Source organism: Zonotrichia leucophrys, chromosome 2 (genome assembly GCF_028769735.1).
Source record: "Zonotrichia leucophrys gambelii isolate GWCS_2022_RI chromosome 2, RI_Zleu_2.0, whole genome shotgun sequence".
In the NCBI taxonomy this organism is placed as follows: domain Eukaryota; kingdom Metazoa; phylum Chordata; class Aves; order Passeriformes; family Passerellidae; genus Zonotrichia; species Zonotrichia leucophrys.
The window spans coordinates 1216237-1234663 of record NC_088171.1 but is presented as its reverse complement, the minus strand read 5'-3'; the positions used below and the strand labels follow the sequence as shown (position 1 = coordinate 1234663).

The 18427-nt window shown below is 62.2% G+C and overlaps 1 protein-coding gene across 3 annotated transcripts in view; it reads left to right on the top strand.

Annotated features, from left to right (window-relative positions):
• Window positions 1–18427, top strand: part of NBEAL2 (neurobeachin like 2) — a 38882-nt gene that overhangs the window by 19268 nt on the left and 1187 nt on the right. For 2 of the 3 annotated variants that reach the window (XM_064703750.1, XM_064703752.1), the window contains 43 exons: window positions 1498–1581; window positions 1700–1798; window positions 2594–3165; window positions 3254–3386; window positions 3465–3584; window positions 3664–3994; window positions 4092–4174; window positions 4291–4383; window positions 4668–4839; window positions 5258–5391; window positions 5473–5632; window positions 5726–5828; window positions 6214–6358; window positions 6480–6638; window positions 6723–6882; window positions 7032–7117; window positions 7704–8354; window positions 8427–8605; window positions 8680–8839; window positions 9537–9674; window positions 10054–10359; window positions 10442–10591; window positions 11600–11757; window positions 11837–11961; window positions 12124–12244; window positions 12329–12486; window positions 12593–12918; window positions 13635–13730; window positions 13808–13932; window positions 14016–14156; window positions 14237–14367; window positions 14447–14556; window positions 14635–14752; window positions 14828–14925; window positions 15003–15119; window positions 15196–15285; window positions 15404–15513; window positions 15599–15771; window positions 16088–16182; window positions 16263–16379; window positions 16464–16625; window positions 16699–16847; window positions 18125–18260. In XM_064703750.1, the coding sequence (XP_064559820.1) occupies window positions 1498–1581; window positions 1700–1798; window positions 2594–3165; window positions 3254–3386; window positions 3465–3584; window positions 3664–3994; window positions 4092–4174; window positions 4291–4383; window positions 4668–4839; window positions 5258–5391; window positions 5473–5632; window positions 5726–5828; window positions 6214–6358; window positions 6480–6638; window positions 6723–6882; window positions 7032–7117; window positions 7704–8354; window positions 8427–8605; window positions 8680–8839; window positions 9537–9674; window positions 10054–10359; window positions 10442–10591; window positions 11600–11757; window positions 11837–11961; window positions 12124–12244; window positions 12329–12486; window positions 12593–12918; window positions 13635–13730; window positions 13808–13932; window positions 14016–14156; window positions 14237–14367; window positions 14447–14556; window positions 14635–14752; window positions 14828–14925; window positions 15003–15119; window positions 15196–15285; window positions 15404–15513; window positions 15599–15771; window positions 16088–16182; window positions 16263–16379; window positions 16464–16625; window positions 16699–16847; window positions 18125–18260 (7074 nt within the window). The remainder of the gene's footprint in view (window positions 1–1497; window positions 1582–1699; window positions 1799–2593; window positions 3166–3253; window positions 3387–3464; window positions 3585–3663; window positions 3995–4091; window positions 4175–4290; window positions 4384–4667; window positions 4840–5257; window positions 5392–5472; window positions 5633–5725; window positions 5829–6213; window positions 6359–6479; window positions 6639–6722; window positions 6883–7031; window positions 7118–7703; window positions 8355–8426; window positions 8606–8679; window positions 8840–9536; window positions 9675–10053; window positions 10360–10441; window positions 10592–11599; window positions 11758–11836; window positions 11962–12123; window positions 12245–12328; window positions 12487–12592; window positions 12919–13634; window positions 13731–13807; window positions 13933–14015; window positions 14157–14236; window positions 14368–14446; window positions 14557–14634; window positions 14753–14827; window positions 14926–15002; window positions 15120–15195; window positions 15286–15403; window positions 15514–15598; window positions 15772–16087; window positions 16183–16262; window positions 16380–16463; window positions 16626–16698; window positions 16848–18124; window positions 18261–18427) is intronic. The other variant, XM_064703751.1, reaches the window with a different exon arrangement.

The window sequence follows — 18427 nt, the reverse complement described above, 5'->3', positions numbered from 1 at the left end:
CCACCCCTGGTGGGCTGTGTCCCCTCATCCCCACATCCCAGCAGGTACCCATGACCCAACCACCACCCCTGGTGGGCTGTGTCCCCTCATCCCCACATCCCAGCAGGTACCCATGACCCAGCCACCACCCCTGGTGGGCTGTGTCCCCTCATCCCCACATCCCAGCAGGTACCCATGACCCAACCACCACCCCTGGTGGGCTGTGTCCCCACATCCCAGCAGGTACCCATGACCCAACCACCAACCCTGGTGGGCTGTGTCCCCTCATCCCAGCAGGTACCCATGACCCAGCCACCAACCCTGGTGGGCTGTGTCCCCTCATCCCAGCAGGTACCCATGACCCAACCACCACCCCTGGTGGGCTGTGTCCCCTCATCCCCACGTCCCAGCAGGTACCCATGACCCAACCACCAACCCTGGTGGGCTGTGTCCCCTCATTCCCACATCCCAGCAGGTACCCATGACCTGGGCACCACCCCTGGTGGGCTGTGTCCCCTCATTCCCACATCCCAGCAGGTACCCATGACCCAGGCACCTCCCCTGGTGGGCTGTGTCCCCTCATCCCAGCAGGTACCCATGACCCAGGCACCACCCCTGGGGGCTGTGTCCCCACATCCCAGCAGGTACCCATGACCCGGGCACCACCCCTGGTGGGCTGTGTCCCCTCATCCCCACATCCCAGCAGGTACCCATGACCCAACCACCACCCCTGGTGGGCTGTGTCCCCTCATTCCCACATCCCAGCAGGTACCCATGACCCAGGCACCACCCCTGGTGGGCTGTGTCCCCTCATTCCCACATCCCAGCAGGTACCCATGACCCAGGCACCACCCCTGGTGGGCTGTGTCCCCTCATCCCAGCAGGTACCCATGACCCAACCACCACCCCTGGTGGGCTGTGTCCCCTCATCCCCACATCCCAGCAGGTACCCATGACCCAGGCACCAACCCTGGTGGGCTGTGTCCCCTCATCCCCACGTCCCAGCAGGTACCCATGACCCAACCACCAACCCTGGTGGGCTGTGTCCCCTCATTCCCACATCCCAGCAGGTACCCATGACCCAGGCACCACCCCTGGTGGGCTGTGTCCCCTCATTCCCACATCCCAGCAGGTACCCATGACCCAACCACCACTCCTGGTGGGCTGTGTCCCCTCATCCCCACATCCCAGCAGGTACCCATGACCCAACCACCACCCCTGGTGGGCTGTGTCCCCTCATCCCCACATCCCAGCAGGTACCCATGACCCAACCACCAACCCTGGTGGGCTGTGTCCCCTCATCCCCACATCCCAGCAGGTACCCATGACCCAACCACCAACCCTGGTGGGCTGTGTCCCCTCATCCCCACATCCCAGCAGGTACCCATGACCCAACCACCACCCCTGGTGGGCTGTGTCCCCTCATCCCCACATCCCAGCAGGTACCCATGACCCAACCACCACCCCTGGTGGGCTGTGTCCCCTCATCCCCACGTCCCCATTCCCGTGTCCCCGCAGGTCAGTGCCAGCAGCTCCGATGCCATCGCTGTCCACGCCCTCAGGGTGCTCACGGCCATCATGAGCAACTCGCCCTCGGCCAAGGTGGGCAGGAGACCTCCCCTGAGGAGGACACCCCAAAACCAGAGGGATTTGGGTGTTTTCACCCGGGTTGAGGTGGCTCAGCCCCAGGTGACAGCTCACAGTGTCCCTGTGCCTCCAGGAGGTGTTCAAGGAGCGCATCGGCTACACCCACCTCTACGAGGTGCTGAGGAGCCAGGGCCAGCCCACCCAGCGTCTGCTCCAGGAGCTCCTCAACATGGTGAGCATTCCCACTTCTCCTGACTCCATGCAAAGCTCTCGGCACTGGGGGTTCCTGTGGATCTCAGCCCCCATTCTGAGCCCCCCATCCTCTCCACTCTGCTGGTTTCTCAGCAGCTTCCTCCCAGCGGGTCCTGGGTCCATCTTTCACTCGGAATTGTGCTTGGGTTTGGGAGTTTTGAGCCCTTTTGGATGTGGAGCTGCTCACTCTGGTGCTGCTGGACACAGGAGGGTCTCCAAGGTGCTTCATGCATGAGGGTCTCTGAGATCCTTGATTCGTGGAGGCCTCCAAGGCACTTCACGCACAGAGATTCTTAATGCTCCAAGATTCTGGATGCACAAGAATCCTCAGAATGCTTGGTGCATGAGGATCTCCAAGATCCTTGATACTTGGAGGTCTCCAAGATGCTTGGGTTCCCCCAAAATTCTGGATGCACAGTATCTCCAAAACTCTTAATGCATGGGAGTCTCCAAGACCCTTAATCCATGAGGATCTCCAAGATCCTTGATGCATGGAGCTACCTAAGGTTCTTGATGCATGGAGTCTCCAGAATTCTTCATGCACTGGATCTCCAGAAGGATTGATGCATAAAGGTCTCTGACATACTTAATGCACCAGGGTCTCCAAGATCTTTAATCCATGAGACCCTTTGATGTCTGTGGTCTCCAGATTCTGGCTGCATGGGAGTCTCCAAGATTCTGGATGTGCAAGGGCCTACGCAAGGTCTCTGCCTGGGATGGATCCATCCCTCTCCAAGCACTGCAGCTGCACCAACCCCTTCTTGTGTCCCTGCAGGCAGTGGAGGGCGACCACAGCTCCTTCCCAGTGCGTCCCATCCGCAACGAGCAGCCCCTGCTGATCCTGCTGGCGTGGCTGCCGGCGCTGCAGTGCCGGGATCTCCAGCAGTTCCTGTCGGCGTGGCTGCGGCGCCTCTGCGAGGCCTCCCTGCCCAGCCGCCTCACCTGCGTCAAGGCGGGCATGGTGGGCTCCCTGCTGGCCGCCCTGGCCGCCGAGCCAGCTCTTCCCAGCGCCTGCTCCCAAAACCTGCTGGAGCTGCTGCGCTCCCTGGGCAGCCTCTCCATCCGGCCCGGGGAGCTGCGGCAGCTGCTGCGGCTGCTGCGGCGCGAGCGGGGCCGGGGGCCGCATCCCTACGTGGCTCCGGTCATCCGGGCGCTGTCTGGCATGGCCAGGGGCGAGGGGCCTCCCCGGGCACTGCAGAGCTTCGACCTGAGCCCCGGCATGGCCGGCATCATGGTGCCCACCATCCAGAAGTGGCCCGGCGGCGCCTTCGCCTTCCACGCCTGGCTGTGCCTGAGCGAGGAGGAGCCGGAGCCGCCGGCCAGGCCCAAGAGGAGGCAGCTCTACAGGTGATGCTCGCTGGAGAGGTGAGGGGAGGGAGGGGAGGGGCAGCAGCACCATCCCCACCGTGGTTTTCTCCGTGGTTTTCTCCACCAGCTTCTTCACGGCGGGCGGGACGGGCTTCGAGGCGTTCTTCACCGCGGGCGGCGTGCTGGTGGTGGCCGTGTGCACCAAGAAGGATTACATGACGGTGGCACTGCCCGAGGTTGCCTTCAATGACTCTGCTTGGGTGAGGATCACCCCCATCCCCGTCCCTGTCCCCATCAGGGACACCACAATGCCCTGATGTCCCTCTCTGTCCCCTCAGCACTGCGTTGACATTGTCCACGTTGCCGGCCGCCGGCCCTTCGGCCAGAACATCGTCAGCATCTACGCCGACGGACAACTGCGGAAAACGGCGCAGCTCCGCTTCCCCTCCCTCCACGAGGTGGGGGATCCTCCCAGCACCCCCAGACCCTTCAGCCTGGCCTCCCTGGGGGCTGAGTGTGATCCCTGCTCCCTCACAGTCCTTCACCTCCTGCTGCATCGGCTCTGCTGGCCACCGGACCACCACAACGGCCGCCGCCGCTGCCAGCCACCCTCCGGCACCCCACGGGCCAGAGCTGGTCTTCACCCAGCACCCGGTGCTGGGGCGCTCCCAGTCCGTCCCTGCCACCCTCGGTCCCCACTCCTGGACCCCCACCCAGCTGCCCACGGAGGGCGTGGTGGCCACCACAGCAGCCGGAAGCCAGGACACGGAGTGGGGCAGCCCCACCTCGCTGGAGGGTCACCTGGGCTCCGTGGCCATCTTCTGCGAGGCTCTGCAGCAAGCCCAGGTCAAGGCTCTCTTCTGTGCAGGTGTGTCAGGGTGGGACATGGAGGATGTCCCCAGGGTGCTGGTGGTGACCGGGGTCTCCTCCACCACGTCCCAGCTCACCCCAGCCCTCTCCTCCAGGACCAAATGTGACATCCCCGTTCACACTGGAAGGGGACCTGGTGGAGCTCAGCAGTAAACTCTTGCTGTACTACACCCCCCAGGTGAGGAGAGCTGTCCCACCCCCCTGGGGACAGGAACAGGGACAGCGCTGGTGGACCCTGTGCCACCAGGGACATGTCCAGGAGCATGAGGATGCTCCCATGGTGTTCCTTTCCAGGCCTGCAGGAACAACATCTGCCTGGACCTCTCCCCCAGCCACGGCCTGGACGGGAGGCTGACGGGACACAAGGTGGTCAACTGGGACATCAAGGTAGGCTGGGCACAGGGTGACCTGTCCACCCCATGGCCTGGAGGCAGGGGGTCCCTGCTGGGTCACTGTCCCCTGGACCCTGCAGGGACTCTCACTGTGGTACTGTGTCCACTGTGACCCATCTGTCCCGTGGGTCCTCATCATCCAGGGTGGACACCGTGGGTGGTGCAGGGGAACAGGTGACTTTTGGGGAGCCCAGCTGCCATGGACCTCCTCCTCCTCCTCCACACTGGTGTCACCACCCAGCAAAGCCTCTCCCTTTCCTCCCTCCTTCCCTCCCCCAGGACGTGGTCAACTGCGTGGGTGGGATGGGGGTGCTCCTGCCCCTGCTCGAGCAGGTGGTGTCCAAGACAGAGGAGCCCGAGGACGAGCAGGAGACCAACGACCTGGTGGGGCCGGAGCTGACGTCCTCCAGGAACGCCCAGGGCATGCTCATCCCGCTGGGAAAGTCCTCAGGTGAGGAGTTCAGGCGATGGGAAGCAGGAGCTGTCCTGCTTGGATGGGTGGAGGTGACCATGGAGGGGTTCCTGGGCCTGGCAGGTGTCCACCACGGGCAGGAGAGGTCTTGTCTGAGGCTCCAGGAGTTATGGGGTGATGGAGGAACCCCTTGGGATGTTGTTATGACCCAGTTAGCCACAAACAAACAGTTCTGGGATGGTGAGGGTGGCTCCAGGAACCTTTGGCATAGGTGGAATGTGCTTTCTCCGGACATCCAGCTGCTCATTCCCAAGCTGAAAGCAGCAGAGACTTCCATCTCCTTCAATCTGGAGAAAGCAGGAGAACAGGGTGATAAGTTTGGAGAGACGGCAGCTGGGATCTCCAGGCAGTTTGGGTTTGGGTGGGCCTGGGGCTCACAGCTCCCGGTGCCCTGCAGAGAGCAGGCTGGAGAGGAACAGCGTGGCCGCCTTCCTGCTGCTGGTGAAGAACTTCCTGCGGAACCACGCCGTGAACCAGGAGAGCCTGGTGCAGTGCCACGGGCCGGCCATCATCGGAGCGCTGCTGCACAAGGTCTGGGAGGCTCCCAAAACCCCATCCCACCGTTCTTGCCGTTCCCAAGGGGCTGGAAGTGTCCCCTGTCACCCACGGCAGGTCCCTGGCACGCTGCTGGACATGAGCACCCTGGTGGCCTCGCAGATCCTCATGGAGCAGGTGGCCTCCGAGGGCAGCGGGTTCCTGCTGCACCTCCTCTACCAGCACCTGCTCTTTGATTTCCGCATCTGGAGCAACAGCGACTTCGCCGTGCGCTTAGGTGGGAGCAGGGACCACCTGGGAATGTCCATCCCACGGGATGGGATCCTGACACCCATGCCATCCATGGGATCCTGACACCTGCTCCCTGCAGGTCACATCCAGTACCTGGCCAGCGTGGTCAAGGACCACAAGCAGCGCATCCGCAAGAAGTACGGGGTGCAGTTCATCCTGGACTCCATCCGGACCTACTACGGGTCAGCTGCCCCACGGGGCTGGAATCCTGGAATTCCAGGGTTCCTGGAATGCCTGGAATCCCGGGGTGGGACTGGGGATGGGCTTCACCCCTGGGAGCTGTGGTTTGGCTAAACACCACTTTTGTGAGATAACGTCTCTCCTACCAGAGTTGGGAGCGTTGTGGTGGGTGCAGGACCTTCCATGTCCCATCCCAGCTCCAAAATCCACCCCCAGCAGCCACCAAGAGTGTGGTGGCTTCTGCAACAAGCAGACCCAAATGTGTGGGGTGGCAGAAGATCCCTGGAGCTCCTCAGGCTTTGTGTTGGGATTTGGGACGATGCTGGCAGTGGGTGGTGGGTGACAAGGGACACGTCCCCATGCATGTCTACTGATCAACACCTCCAGGGAGAAGACCGCGGCCACCGATGACATCAGGACGGTGCAGACGTCCCTTTTCAGCCTGGTGAAGGATTTCTTCTGCAGGAGCTTCTCCGGGGAGGAGATGCAGAGCCTGCTGAACTACCTGGCAGGGGCACAGGATGAGCAGCAGGTGTGTCACCGGCCACGCCGTGGTCCCCACACCCCTCAGCGAATCATGGGATGGGGAAAAGCCATTGAGATCCCAGTGGGACACTTGGAGGGCAGTGGACAACCATCCCGGTGTCCTGCAGGTGTGTGGGGCGCTGGAGGTGATCCACAGCCTGCTGAAGGGCTCCCCAGCCCAGGAGCAGCTCTTCGCCTTCCTCTTCGAGCCGGGCCACGTGGAGCTGCTCTTCTCCCTGCTGGTGCAGAAGAGGTTCTCGGATGAAGTGAGGGAAAGGGTCTTCAAGGTAGGGCAGGTCCCCAGCGCCCACCTCCTGCTGCCCCCAGCAGGGATGTCACAGCCAGGTGGCCTCCTGTCGCTGTCCCACCAGGTCCTCTACAAGATGCTGAAGTACGAGAAGGTCCCCGAGCGCAGCAAGAGCCGCCTGAAGCTGAAGGACATCGGGTACCACGGGCTCATCTCCTACCTCAGCGACATTCCCGGCTCCATGCTGCTCTTCCGCTGCCTCTCGGAGCAGGTCCTGGGGGCAGGTACCGTGTGCCAGAGAAAGCAGGCCACCATCCCAGCCACGTGCCATGGCATCATCCCTGGTGGCTTCCCACGAGGCTCAGCTGGGCTTGGTGGCTTTTGGGGACAGCAGGACGTGTCCCACCACTGTGCTGACTCTCCTTGTCCGCAGACCCTCCCAACTACAAGGACCTGGTGGCCGTGGTGTACCTGTCCCACCGGGCTGAGCTGAGCATCCGACTCGACATCTGCCGCAAGGTGAGCGGGGCAGGACACAGAGGGAGGTGACAGTGGTGTCACCCTGGGTTTGAGCTCCTTGGACACCCAGCTGTGCCCTAAAATGGTGGCTGTGGGGATGGCGGTGACACAGATCAGCCAGCATGGAGATGGTGCAGCTCCAGCACCCCATGGTGGTTTTGGAGGATCTGGGTTGCTCCTGGTCTGGGAGAGGGGACAGAGGTGTCACCCCAGGCTGAGCTCCTTGGACACCCAGCTGTGCCCTAAAATGGTGGCTGTGGGGATGGCGGTGACACAGATCAGCCAGCATGGAGATGGTGCAGCTCCAGCACCCCATGGTGGTTTTGGAGGATCTGGGGTGCTCCTGTTCTGGGAGAGGGGACAGAGGTGTCACCCCAGGGCTGAGCTCCTTGGACACCCAGCTGTGCCCTAAAATGGTGGCCGTGGGCTTGGTGGTGACACAGATCTGCCAGCATGGAGATGGTGCAGCTCCAGCACCCCATGGTGGTTTTGGAGGATCTGGGGTGCTACTGTTCTGGGGGAGGAAGAGCTGAGGCAGCAGCATCCAATGTCCTTAATTTCCCATCTCCTTTTCCTTCTCCTGCAGCTCTTCCACCTGATCTATGCGCAGCAGGACCTGGTGAAGCAGCTGGCCAGGCTGGCTGGCTGGCAGGACACGCTCACCAAGCTCTACGTGAAGGAGTCGTACGAGTGCCGCCAGCCCAGCCTGAGCCCCGTGGGCTGCCCGGAGCTGCTGCGCCTCTCCGAGCCCTCGGGGACGAGCCCACCGCCCGCCGAGCTCCAGGAGCTCGATGTCTTCCTCCCGCTGGGGTACGAGGCCTCGGACCAGGAGCTCTCCGAGGGCTTCTCCGACCTCTCCATCTCCCCGAGCGGCCGCACCAAGTCCTTCCACTCCTACAACTTCAAGTCCTTCGACTCCTCGGACCGGGCCAGCCGCTCGTCCTCCAACCCCGGCGACGGTCCCGCCTTCGACGGCGTCTACCACCCGCTGTCCCCCTTCTCCACGTCGCCCTTCGACCTGGGGCTGGACCTGGCCAGCACCAGCTCCATGGCCACGGCCGAGAGCGGCACCCAGACCCCGGCCAGCGGCCCCGGCACCCCCTCACCCCTGGAGAGCTTCAAGCCCTTCCCGGGAATGCGGGCGCGCAAGAGCTCCAGCCTGTCCAACGTCCTGGACGAGAGCAGCTACCAGGACGCGCTGCCCAGCGACAACGTCTCCAACACCAGCAACCCCCAGGTGAGCCCCAAACCCCTGTCCCCGCCATCCCGGGGCGCTGCGGGCGCCCCTCACCTCGCTCTCCGCTGGCAGCAAACCCCCGAGGAGGAGCTGTGCAACCTCCTGACCAACATCATCTTCTCGGTGACGTGGCGCGGGGTGGAGGGCTGGGACGAGGCGGCCTGGAGGGAGCGGGGCCAGGTCTTCTCCGTGCTCACCAAGCTGGGCACGGCCTGCGAGCTGGTGCGGCCCCCGGACGAGATCAAGCGCAGGTGAGGCCCGCCCGCGTCCCGGGGTGGATCCCGAGGGAAGGGCACCCTCTGGAGCTGCTGCTGCTGTCCCACAGCCTGCTGGAGATGATGCTGGAGTCGGCGCTGACCGACCTGAAGGAGTCGGGCCCGGCCGCGCTGCCCGGGCTCACCCACAACGCCCTGAAGCTGCTGCGGCTGCTCCAGGATTTCCTCTTCTCCGAGGGACACAACAACCAGGCCCTGTGGAGCGAGAAGGTGGATGGGAGTGAGCAGGGATTCCTCTGCTAATCCCCAGTGTCAGCCCTGGCCCTAAAACCAGCCCCACCTGCAGAACTTGAGCACAACCTGTCCTGGTTTAGGGACAGGCTTATTCCTAAATTGAAATCAAAGCCTAATCCTAACCTTGGGAAATAACCTCAGCCTCAATTTAATTGATTTAATTCAAAGCCTAATCCTAATTTTAGGAAATAACCTCTGCCTTATTTGTAATCGTAAATTGAACCCCAATTCTAATCCTTAAACCTTATTCCTAACCCCTAATTCTCAGTTTAATTGTTCCTCCTAGATCGTGATCCTAAACCTTAACTCCACATCTTTGTCATAAAGCCCAACCCTAATTCCTAATCTTAACCCTAACTCTTTCTATAAACCTAAACCCTAACCTTAACTCATGGCCTGTGATCTCACTGTACTTCCTACATCCTAATCCCAAACCTTACTGCTATACCTTTGTCCTAAAGCTGAATCCCAGCTCCAACCCTATACCCCTAAATCTGACCCCTGACCATAAATCCTGAGCCCCAACCTCATTTCAAACCTGGTTTGTCGTGAGTTGTGTTCTACCCTAATCCTGAACCCAAACCCGAATCCGAGCAGGGCTGGGTGGTGGGGCTGCTGGCTCGGCAGGGCTGGGGTTCCTGCCCGGGCTGGGGGCTCACGGTGTCCCCCCCAGATCTACGAGGGGGTCAGCAGCCTGCTGGACAAGCTGGGCGTGTGGCACCACCTGGCCAACGGCACCTCGGACCTGAAGGAGATGGCGCAGACGGGGCTGCGGGTGCTCGTGGGGTACATCCTGCTGCAGGACCCCCAGGTGGGTCACCCTCCCTGGGCACCCCTCTCTGCTACACTGAGCACCCCATGAAGTCCATTTGCTGCTCGTTTTAAATGCAGATTTAGTGGAGTAATAGATTTGATCTAAACGTGGTTCTAATTACCTGCGTAGTTTGTCATAATAAATTGGGTTCGCCTTCATCATGTTACTTGGGAGGCACAAAACAAATGAATATAAACTGGCATAACGTGTAGTGTACTTAAAACACTTTACCGAAAATGAATGAGGAAGTGGAACAAATCTTCCCCTAGGACAACAGTTTACCTCTAATTATGGCTTCAACTCTTAAGACCTCCCTTCTTTTAAGAAATTTGCTTCAAAGTGAGGCGTCCCCGCCTGATGTCCCCTGTCCCCCCAGCTGCACTCCCTGGCCTACGTGAAGCTGCACAGCCTCCTGCAGACCACGTCGGCCCCGCGCAGGGACGAGGCCTGTTACCTGCTGGGCAAGCTGGAGACGCCCCTGCGGCGCTCCCTGCACTCCAGGTCGGAGGCCTTCTCCTGGCTGGTGCCCATCATCCGCACGCTGATGGACCAGTGCTACGAGACCCTGCAGCTGCAGCAGTTCCTGCCCTCGCTGCCCCCCACCAACGGCAGCCCCACCTTCTACGAGGACTTCCAGCTCTTCTGCACCACCCCGGAGTGGAGGGGCTTCATCGAGAAGCACGTGGGTGCCGCGGGGCGGGATGGTCGCTGTGGGGTTGCCTGTTGCTGTGCCAAGCCCTGGGAATGGCTCTCTGCCCGTGCAGGTGCAGCCCACCATGGCCCAGTTTGAGATGGACACGTTTGCCAGGAGCCACGACCTGATGTCCAATTTCTGGAACGCCTGTTACGATGCCATGATGAGCAGCTCGCAGCGCCGGGAGCAGGAGAAGGCGGCCAGCCGCAAGTTGTTCCAGGTACTGCCACCTCCTTGTCCCCAGGATGTCACCCTGGGGGGTTCTCTTTATCCTGGGGACACTCTGCTCACCCCTGGGGTGTCAATCTGGGTGCTCCTCATCCTGGGGATACGTTCCTCGCCCCTAGGATGTCGCCAGGGATGTGCTCCTCACTCTGGAGACACGCTTCTCACCCCAGGGATGTCACTCTGGGTTCTCCTCAGCCTGGGGCCATTCTCCTCACCCTAGGGATGTCATCCAGGGGATGTGCTCCTTATCCTGGGGACAGGCTCCTCACCCCAGGGATGTCACTCTGGGTTCTCCTCAGCCTGGGGCCATTCTCCTCATCCTAGGGATGTCATCCAGGGATGTGCTCCTTATCCTGGGGACAGGCTCCTCACCCCAAGGATGTCACTCTGGGTTCTCCTCAGCCTGGGGACATGCTCCTCACCCCAAGGGTGTCATCCAGGGGATGTACTCTTCAGCCTGGGGACAGGCTCCTCACCCCAAGGATGTCACTCTGGGTTCTCCTCAGCCTGGGGACATGCTCCTCACCCCAAGGATGTCATCCAGGGGATGTACTCTTCAGCCTGGGGACAGGCTCCTCACCCCTAGGATGTCTTTCTGGGTTCTCCTCAGCCTGGGGACATGCTCCTCACCCCAAGGATGTCATCCAGGGAATAAGCTCCTTATCCTGGAGACATGCTCCTCACTCCAAGGATGTCATTCTAGGAATGTGCTCCTCTCCCTGGGCTATTAATCCTGGGGTTGTGCTCTTCACCCCATGGGGACATTGCCTTCAGGAGGTGCTCCTCCTCCTGGGGACACTGTGCTGGGGATGTGCTCCTCGTTCCAGGCACATTATCCCTGGGCTGTGCTCCACATCCTGGGGTTATCATCCCTCAGGGATACACTCCTCATCCCAACCACATCATCCTGGCGATGTTCTCCTTACCCTGAGGACGTCACCCTATGGATGTCCCCAATCCCCAGCCCTGTTGTCACCTCCCTCTGGTGCCCCCCTGACAGGAGCTGGTGCTGGAGCCGGCGGCCAAGCGCTGCAAGGCGGAGAACGCGCGGCACGCCAACGTCCTCAAGCAGGCCAACAACCAGCACAGCACCGTGCTCAAGCAGTGGCGCTCCCTGTGCCGCCTGCTCACCTCGCCCCGCTCCGCCTGGGCCGACCGGTGAGTGCCCGCCCTGTCCCCAGGGAGGGCTGGCACAGCCAGGGCGTCCCCAGGGTGCCTCACCCCCAGCTGTCCCCAGGAACCCACCCGAGGTTCGCTGGAAGCTGTCGAGTGCCGAGACCTACTCCAGGATGAGGCTGAAGCTGGTGCCCAACCTCAATTTTGACCAACACTTGGAGGCCAGCGCCCTGCGGGATAATCTGGGTGAGGTGGTGGCACTGGGGCACCCGTGGGTCCTTCCGTGCCGTGGGCAAGGATGTCACTGGTGGGGTTGGGCTGGGAGATGGCACGGACAGCGCTGAATTTGGGGGCGCTTCACAGGAGTTGCTCCCAGCTCAGGGTCCTGCTGACCCCTCCTCATTTCAGGAGCTGACCACCTCCAGAACCCCGCCGAGTCCCTCCCGCTCGCCATGGCCAAGGAGGCCAAGGTGAGCGAGCTGGAGGATGACCAGCTGGCCGAGGAGGACCTCCCTGTCCTGGACAACCAGTGAGTGACCCCTGCCCTGCCACAGCACGGGCTGACCCGGGCTGGGGGTGTCACCAGAGTGTCCTCACCCCGCTGTGCCATCAGGGCCGAGCCCAAGGAGCAGAACCAGCGGGAGAAGCTGGTGGTGTCAGAGGACTGCGAGCTCATCACGACGGTGGCCGTGGTCCCTGGGCGCCTGGAGGTGACAACCCAGCACGTTTATTTCTACGACGGCAGCAGCGAGAAGGAGGAGACGGAGGGAGGTAACTCCTTGAGGGGTGTGAGGAACCCCCGCCCAGCCCCATCCCTGCCTCGGGAATGGCGGGATGGTGACCCCTGGGGGGCTCTGCGCGCCCCCACCCTCGGCAGGGATCGGCTACGACTTCAAGCGCCCCTTGTCCCACCTGCGCGAGGTCCACCTGCGCCGCTACAACCTGCGCCGCTCCGCCCTCGAGCTCTTCTTCATCGACCAGGCCAACTACTTCCTCAACTTCAGAAAGAAGGTGGGGACCCCCTCATCCCCTCCCAGCTCCCTCCCAGGGCCTCGGCTCTGCCCGAGCTCTGGCAGCTCCTTCCGTCCCCTCCAGGTGAGGAACAAGGTGTATTCCAGCATCCTTGGCCTGCGGCCCCCCAACCAGACCTACTTCGGCAGCCGGTCCCCCCAGGAGCTGCTCAAAGCCTCGGGGCTCACACAGGTACCGGCCCCACCACGCCTGTCCATGTTCTGTGTGTCCCCTTCCCAGGTGGAAGAGGGAGGGTGACAACGTGGGGATGCCCATGGGACCAGGGATGGACATGGACATGGACAGGGGATCAGGGATGGCTGTGGAGCTGGGAGCGGCCATGGGACCAGGGATGGGCATGGACAGGGGATCAGGGATGGCTGTGGAGCTGGGAGCGGTCATGGGACCAGGGATGGACATGGACAGGGGATCAGGGATGGCTGTGGAGCTGGGAGCGGCCATGGGACCAGGGATGGACATGGACAGGGGATCAGGGATGGCTGTGGAGCTGGGAGTGGCCATGGGACCAGGGATGGACATGGACAGGAGATCAGGGATGGCTGTGGAGCTGGGAGCGGCCATGGGACCAGGGATGGACATGGACATGGACAGAGGATGAAGGATGGCTGTTGGGAGTGGACATGGGACTGGGGATGGCTGTGGGATGAGGGTGACCATGGTGGACAAGGTGACTGTGGACCAGGATGGCTTTTGATGGGATGGGATGCTGGTAGGTGACACACTAACGATGCTGGAGATGCACAGCGGAGCAGCCGGTGATGGTCATAAGACTGGGGACAACTTTGGAACCAGGGATGGCCAAGGGACAGGCACTGCTGTGTGGTGGGGGGTGTCTGCCCTGCCTCCTCTGCCCCCAAGCCCATCTCCTCCCTCTCCCTTCTCTCCAGAAATGGGTCCTGCGGGAGATCTCCAACTTCGAGTACCTCATGCAGCTGAACACCATCGCGGGCCGCACCTACAACGACCTGTCCCAGTACCCCGTGGTGAGCCCCTGTGTCCCCCCCTGTCCCCACCCTGACCCGGTGCCCCCACACCTCACCCACCTCCCGCCCCCACCCAGTTCCCCTGGATCCTGCGGGATTATGTCTCGGAGACCCTGGACCTCACCAACCCGGCCGTGTTCCGGGACCTGTCCAAGCCCATCGGCGTGGCCAACGAGCGGCACGCCCGCGACGTCAAGGAGAAGTGAGTGCCCCACAAACCAAGGGCTGGGGGTGCAGGGAGCACCTGGCCAGCTCCTGGTGAACCCCATCCCACCTGGCCTGCAGGTACGAGAGCTTCGAGGACCCCACGGGCACGGTGGACAAGTTCCACTACGGCACTCACTACTCCAACGCCGCCGGGGTCATGCACTACCTGATCCGCACCGAGCCCTTCACCACGCTGCACATCCAGCTGCAGAGCGGCAGGTGGGCACCTGGCAGGTGGGTCCTGCAGAGGGGACATCGTGGGGACAGCCAGGCTGCAGCCAGGTGTGCTGTGCCTCCAGGTTTGACTGCTCGGACCGGCAGTTCCACTCGGTGCCGGCAGCGTGGCAAGCCCGCATGGAGAACCCGGTGGATGTCAAGGAGCTCATCCCAGAGTTCTTCTACTTCCCGGAGTTCCTGGAGAACCAGAACGGTAAGGGACACCACTGTCACCACCAGGGGAGCACAGCAGGGTCTGTGTCTGTCCCTCATCATCCTCATCCTGCCCGCAGGCTTTGACCTGGGCTGCCTCCAGCTCTCCAATGAGAAGGTTGGGGACGTGGTGCTGCCGCGGTGGGCGCGCTCCCGCGAGGACTTCATCCAGCAGCACCGCAAAGCCCTGGTGAGATGGGGAGCCCCTCCAGCCCGGGGGGTGTCCGGGGCCATTCCCACCCCGCCCTGAGCCCCCATCCTTGGACAGGAGTCGGAATATGTCTCTGCCCACCTCCACGAGTGGATCGACCTCATTTTTGGGTACAAGCAGCGCGGCCCGGCCGCCGTGGAGGCCCTCAATGTCTTCTACTACTGCACCTATGAGGGTGAGTGAGGGGCAGAGGCAGGGGGACACTGCCAAGGGTGTGTCCCCCTGTGACCATGACCATCCCCACCCGCAGGGGCCGTGGACCTGGACGCCATCACCGACGAGACGCAGCGCAAGGCTCTGGAGGGCATCATCAGCAACTTTGGGCAGACGCCCTGCCAGCTGCTCAAGGTAGCTCAGACCCCCACCCCCCAAAACCAGCCCCTTTTGGGGGTCTCCCCACTTCTGACGGGCGCCTGCGCCCCCAGGAGCCGCACCCCGCCCGGCTGTCGGCAGAGAGCGCCGCCCGCAGGCTGGCCGCCCTCGACACCCGCTCCCCCAACGTCTTCGAGAACCTGGGCCAGCTCAAGTCCTTCTTTGTGGAGGTGAGGACACCCCCTGGGCAGCCCCGGGAGGGTGGGGTGGCCAGCAGGGTGCTCAGCAGCTGCTGTGTCCCCACAGGGCATCAGCGATGGGGTGGCCCTGGTGCAGGCCGTGGTCCCCAAGAACCAGGCGCATTCCTTCATCACTCAGGGATCCCCCGACATCCTGGTGAGTGTGGGGAAACTGAGGCACAAGGGCATTTTGCTGGTCCGGGGGGGGTCCAGGACCAGACCAGGGAGGATCCCAGCAGTGAGAGTGGTGTCACCTCCCTTGCTCCTCTGCCCAGGTCACCGTGAGTGCCAACGGCTTGTTGGGGACCCATAACTGGCTGCCCTACGACAAGAACATCTCCAACTACTTCAGCTTCACCAAAGACCCCACTGTCACCAACGCCAAGTGAGTCACTGGGGCACGGCTTCCCCAGGGATGGTCCCTGGAGGTGCCACCAATCCACCACCACCATCCCACGTCCTCCCCACAGGACCCAGCGGTTCCTGCAGGGCCCCTTCGCCCCCGGGGCCGACCTGAGCTCGCGCACGCTGGCCGTGTCCCCCGACGGGAAGCTGCTCTTCAGCGGGGGACACTGGGACAACAGCCTCCGTGTCACCTCGCTGGCCAAAGGCAAGGTCGTGGGGCACATCACCCGGCACATAGGTACGTCCTCCTCCCGTGGTGGTGGTGATGATGATGATGATGATCTGATAATGCCCTGATGGGGTTGTAGGGCCATGGTGGGAGGCAGGTGACACCATGAGGGGCATCTCCCAGTGTCTCCATCTCCTGGGGACAATCCAGGTTTTATCCACAGAGCTGGAGTGGGGTGAGGAGCAGCAGCCCAAAATACATCTTGGAATGGGATTGGCAGCAATTCCACATCCAAAAACACGTTGTGGTGCCATCCCATGGTGTCAGGGGGACGAGTGTGGTGGGAGGGGACAGGCACCTCATGGTGTCCCTCTGGCTGTCACAGATGTTGTCACCTGCCTGTCGCTCGACCTGTGTGGCATCTACCTCATTTCTGGCTCACGGGACACCACCTGCATGGTGTGGCAGGTCCTACAGCAGGTAAGGGCTCGAGGAGCAGGGGGAGCTCGTGGTGAGCACTGCCAGCAGTGTCACTGATGTCCCCGTGTCCCCACAACCAGGGTGGCTTTTCCAGCGGCTTGGCTCCCAAACCCGTCCAGGTGCTGTACGGCCACGACGCCGAGGTGACGTGTGTGGCCATCAGCACCGAGCTGGACATGGCCGTGTCCGGCTCCAAGGTGAGCTGGTGACACCATGGGGTGGGCGTGGGATGGGCAGTGCCACCACCACCATTGTCACCCTGTGTCCCCTTCCTCCCCCAGGACGGCACCATCATCACCCACACCGTGCGCCGGGGTCTCTTCATCCGCTCCCTGCGGCCGCCCGGCGAGAGCTGTCCCCCCGCCGTCCTGTCCCACCTGGCCGTGGGGCCCGAGGGACAGGTGGTGGCCCAAACCTCCGTGGGGCAGCCCTCCTGCTCCAAGGTACGTCCAGGTGTCCCCATGGTCCCCTCCCGGCCACCAGCACCGCCCCACGGTCCCCGTGTGCTCCTTGCAGGAGAGGTTCGCGCTGCACCTGTACTCGGTGAACGGGAAGCTCCTGTCCTCCGTCCCGCTGGACCGGGAGGTGACAGCCATGTGCCTGACCGAGGACTTCGTGGTGCTGGGGACCTCGGAGTGCGGCCTGGAGATCCGTGAGCTCCAGAGGTGAGCGATGGCTGTGCCCTGTCCTGTCCCCAGCACGCCCTCAGGGTGTCCTGTGCTGTGGTGTCCCGTGCCATGGTTTGTGTCCCGTGCCATGGTTTGTGTCCCGTGCCATGGTTTGTGTCCTGTTCCATGGTGTCCCGTGCCATGGTTTGTGTCCCGTGCCATGGCTTGTGTCCTGTGCCATGGCTTGTGTCCCATGCCATGGCTTGTGTCCCGTGCCATGGCTTGTGTCCCATGCCATGGTTTGTGTCCTGTTCCATGGTGTCCCGTGCCATGGCTTGTGTCCCGTGCCATGATTTGTGTCCTGTTCCATGGTTTGTGTCCCATGCCATGGTTTGTGTCCTGTTCCATGGTGGCCCGTGCCATGGTTTATGTCCCGTGCTGTGGTTTGTGTCCCGTGCCATGGCTTATATCCTGTTCCATGGTGTCCCGTGCCATGGTTTGTGTCCCGTGCCATGGCTTGTGTCCCATGCCATGGCTTATATCCTGTTCCATGGTGTCCCGTGCCATCTTTATGTCCCGTGCCATGGCTTGTGTCCTTTTCCATGGTGTCCCATGCCATGCCTTGTGTCCCGTGCCATGGTTTGTGTCCCGTGCCATGGCTTGTGTCCCGTGCCATGGCTTGTGTCCCATGCCATGGTGTCCCGTGCCATGGCTTGTGTCCCATGCCACTGTTTGTGTCCCATGCCATGGTTTGTGTCCCGTGCCATGGTTTGTGTCCCGTGCCATGGCTTGTGTCCTTTTCCATGGTGTCCCATGCCATGCCTTGTGTCCCGTGCCATGATTTGTGTCCCGTGCCATGGCTTGTGTCCTGTGCCATGATTTGTGTCCTGTTCCATGGTTTGTGTCCCATGCCATGGTTTGTGTCCTGTTCCATGGTGGCCCGTGCCATGGTTTATGTCCTGTTCCATGGTTTGTGTCCCATGCCATGGTTTGTGTCCCGTGCCATGGTTTGTGTCCCATGCCATGGTTTGTGTCCCCTGCCATGGCTTGTGTCCCCTGCCACTGTTTGTGTCCTGTTCCATGGTGTCCCGTGCCATGGTTTGTGTCCCGTGCCATGGTTTGTGTCCCATGCCATGGTGTCCCGTGCCATGGTTTGTGTCCCATACCATGGTGTCCCGTGCCACTGTTTGTGCCCCATGCCATGGTGTCCCATGCCATGGTTTGTGTCCCATTCTGTGGTGTCCCATGCCATGATATCCATGCCGTGGTGTCCCGTGCCATGGCTTGTGTCACATGCCATGCCTTGTGTCCCACGCCATGGCTCGTGTCCCCAGCCTGAGGGCGGCCGTGCCCCCCGTGCCCATGCGGGTGCCCGTGCACAGCGTGTCTGTCACCAAGGAGAAGAGCCACATCCTGGTGGGGCTGGAGGATGGAAAACTCATCGTGGTGGGCGCTGGGCAGCCTGCGGAGGTGAGCAGGACCCCCAGCCAGGGCTGGGTGGGACAGGGACGTGGCTCGGTGTCCCCTGGGTGTCCCCTGGGTGTTCTGAGGGTGGGGATATCGGTGTGTCCCCTCCAGAGCTGAGGGGGACCAGGGTGGGATGGGGAAGGGGGTGTGGGATGGGGATGGGGAAGAAG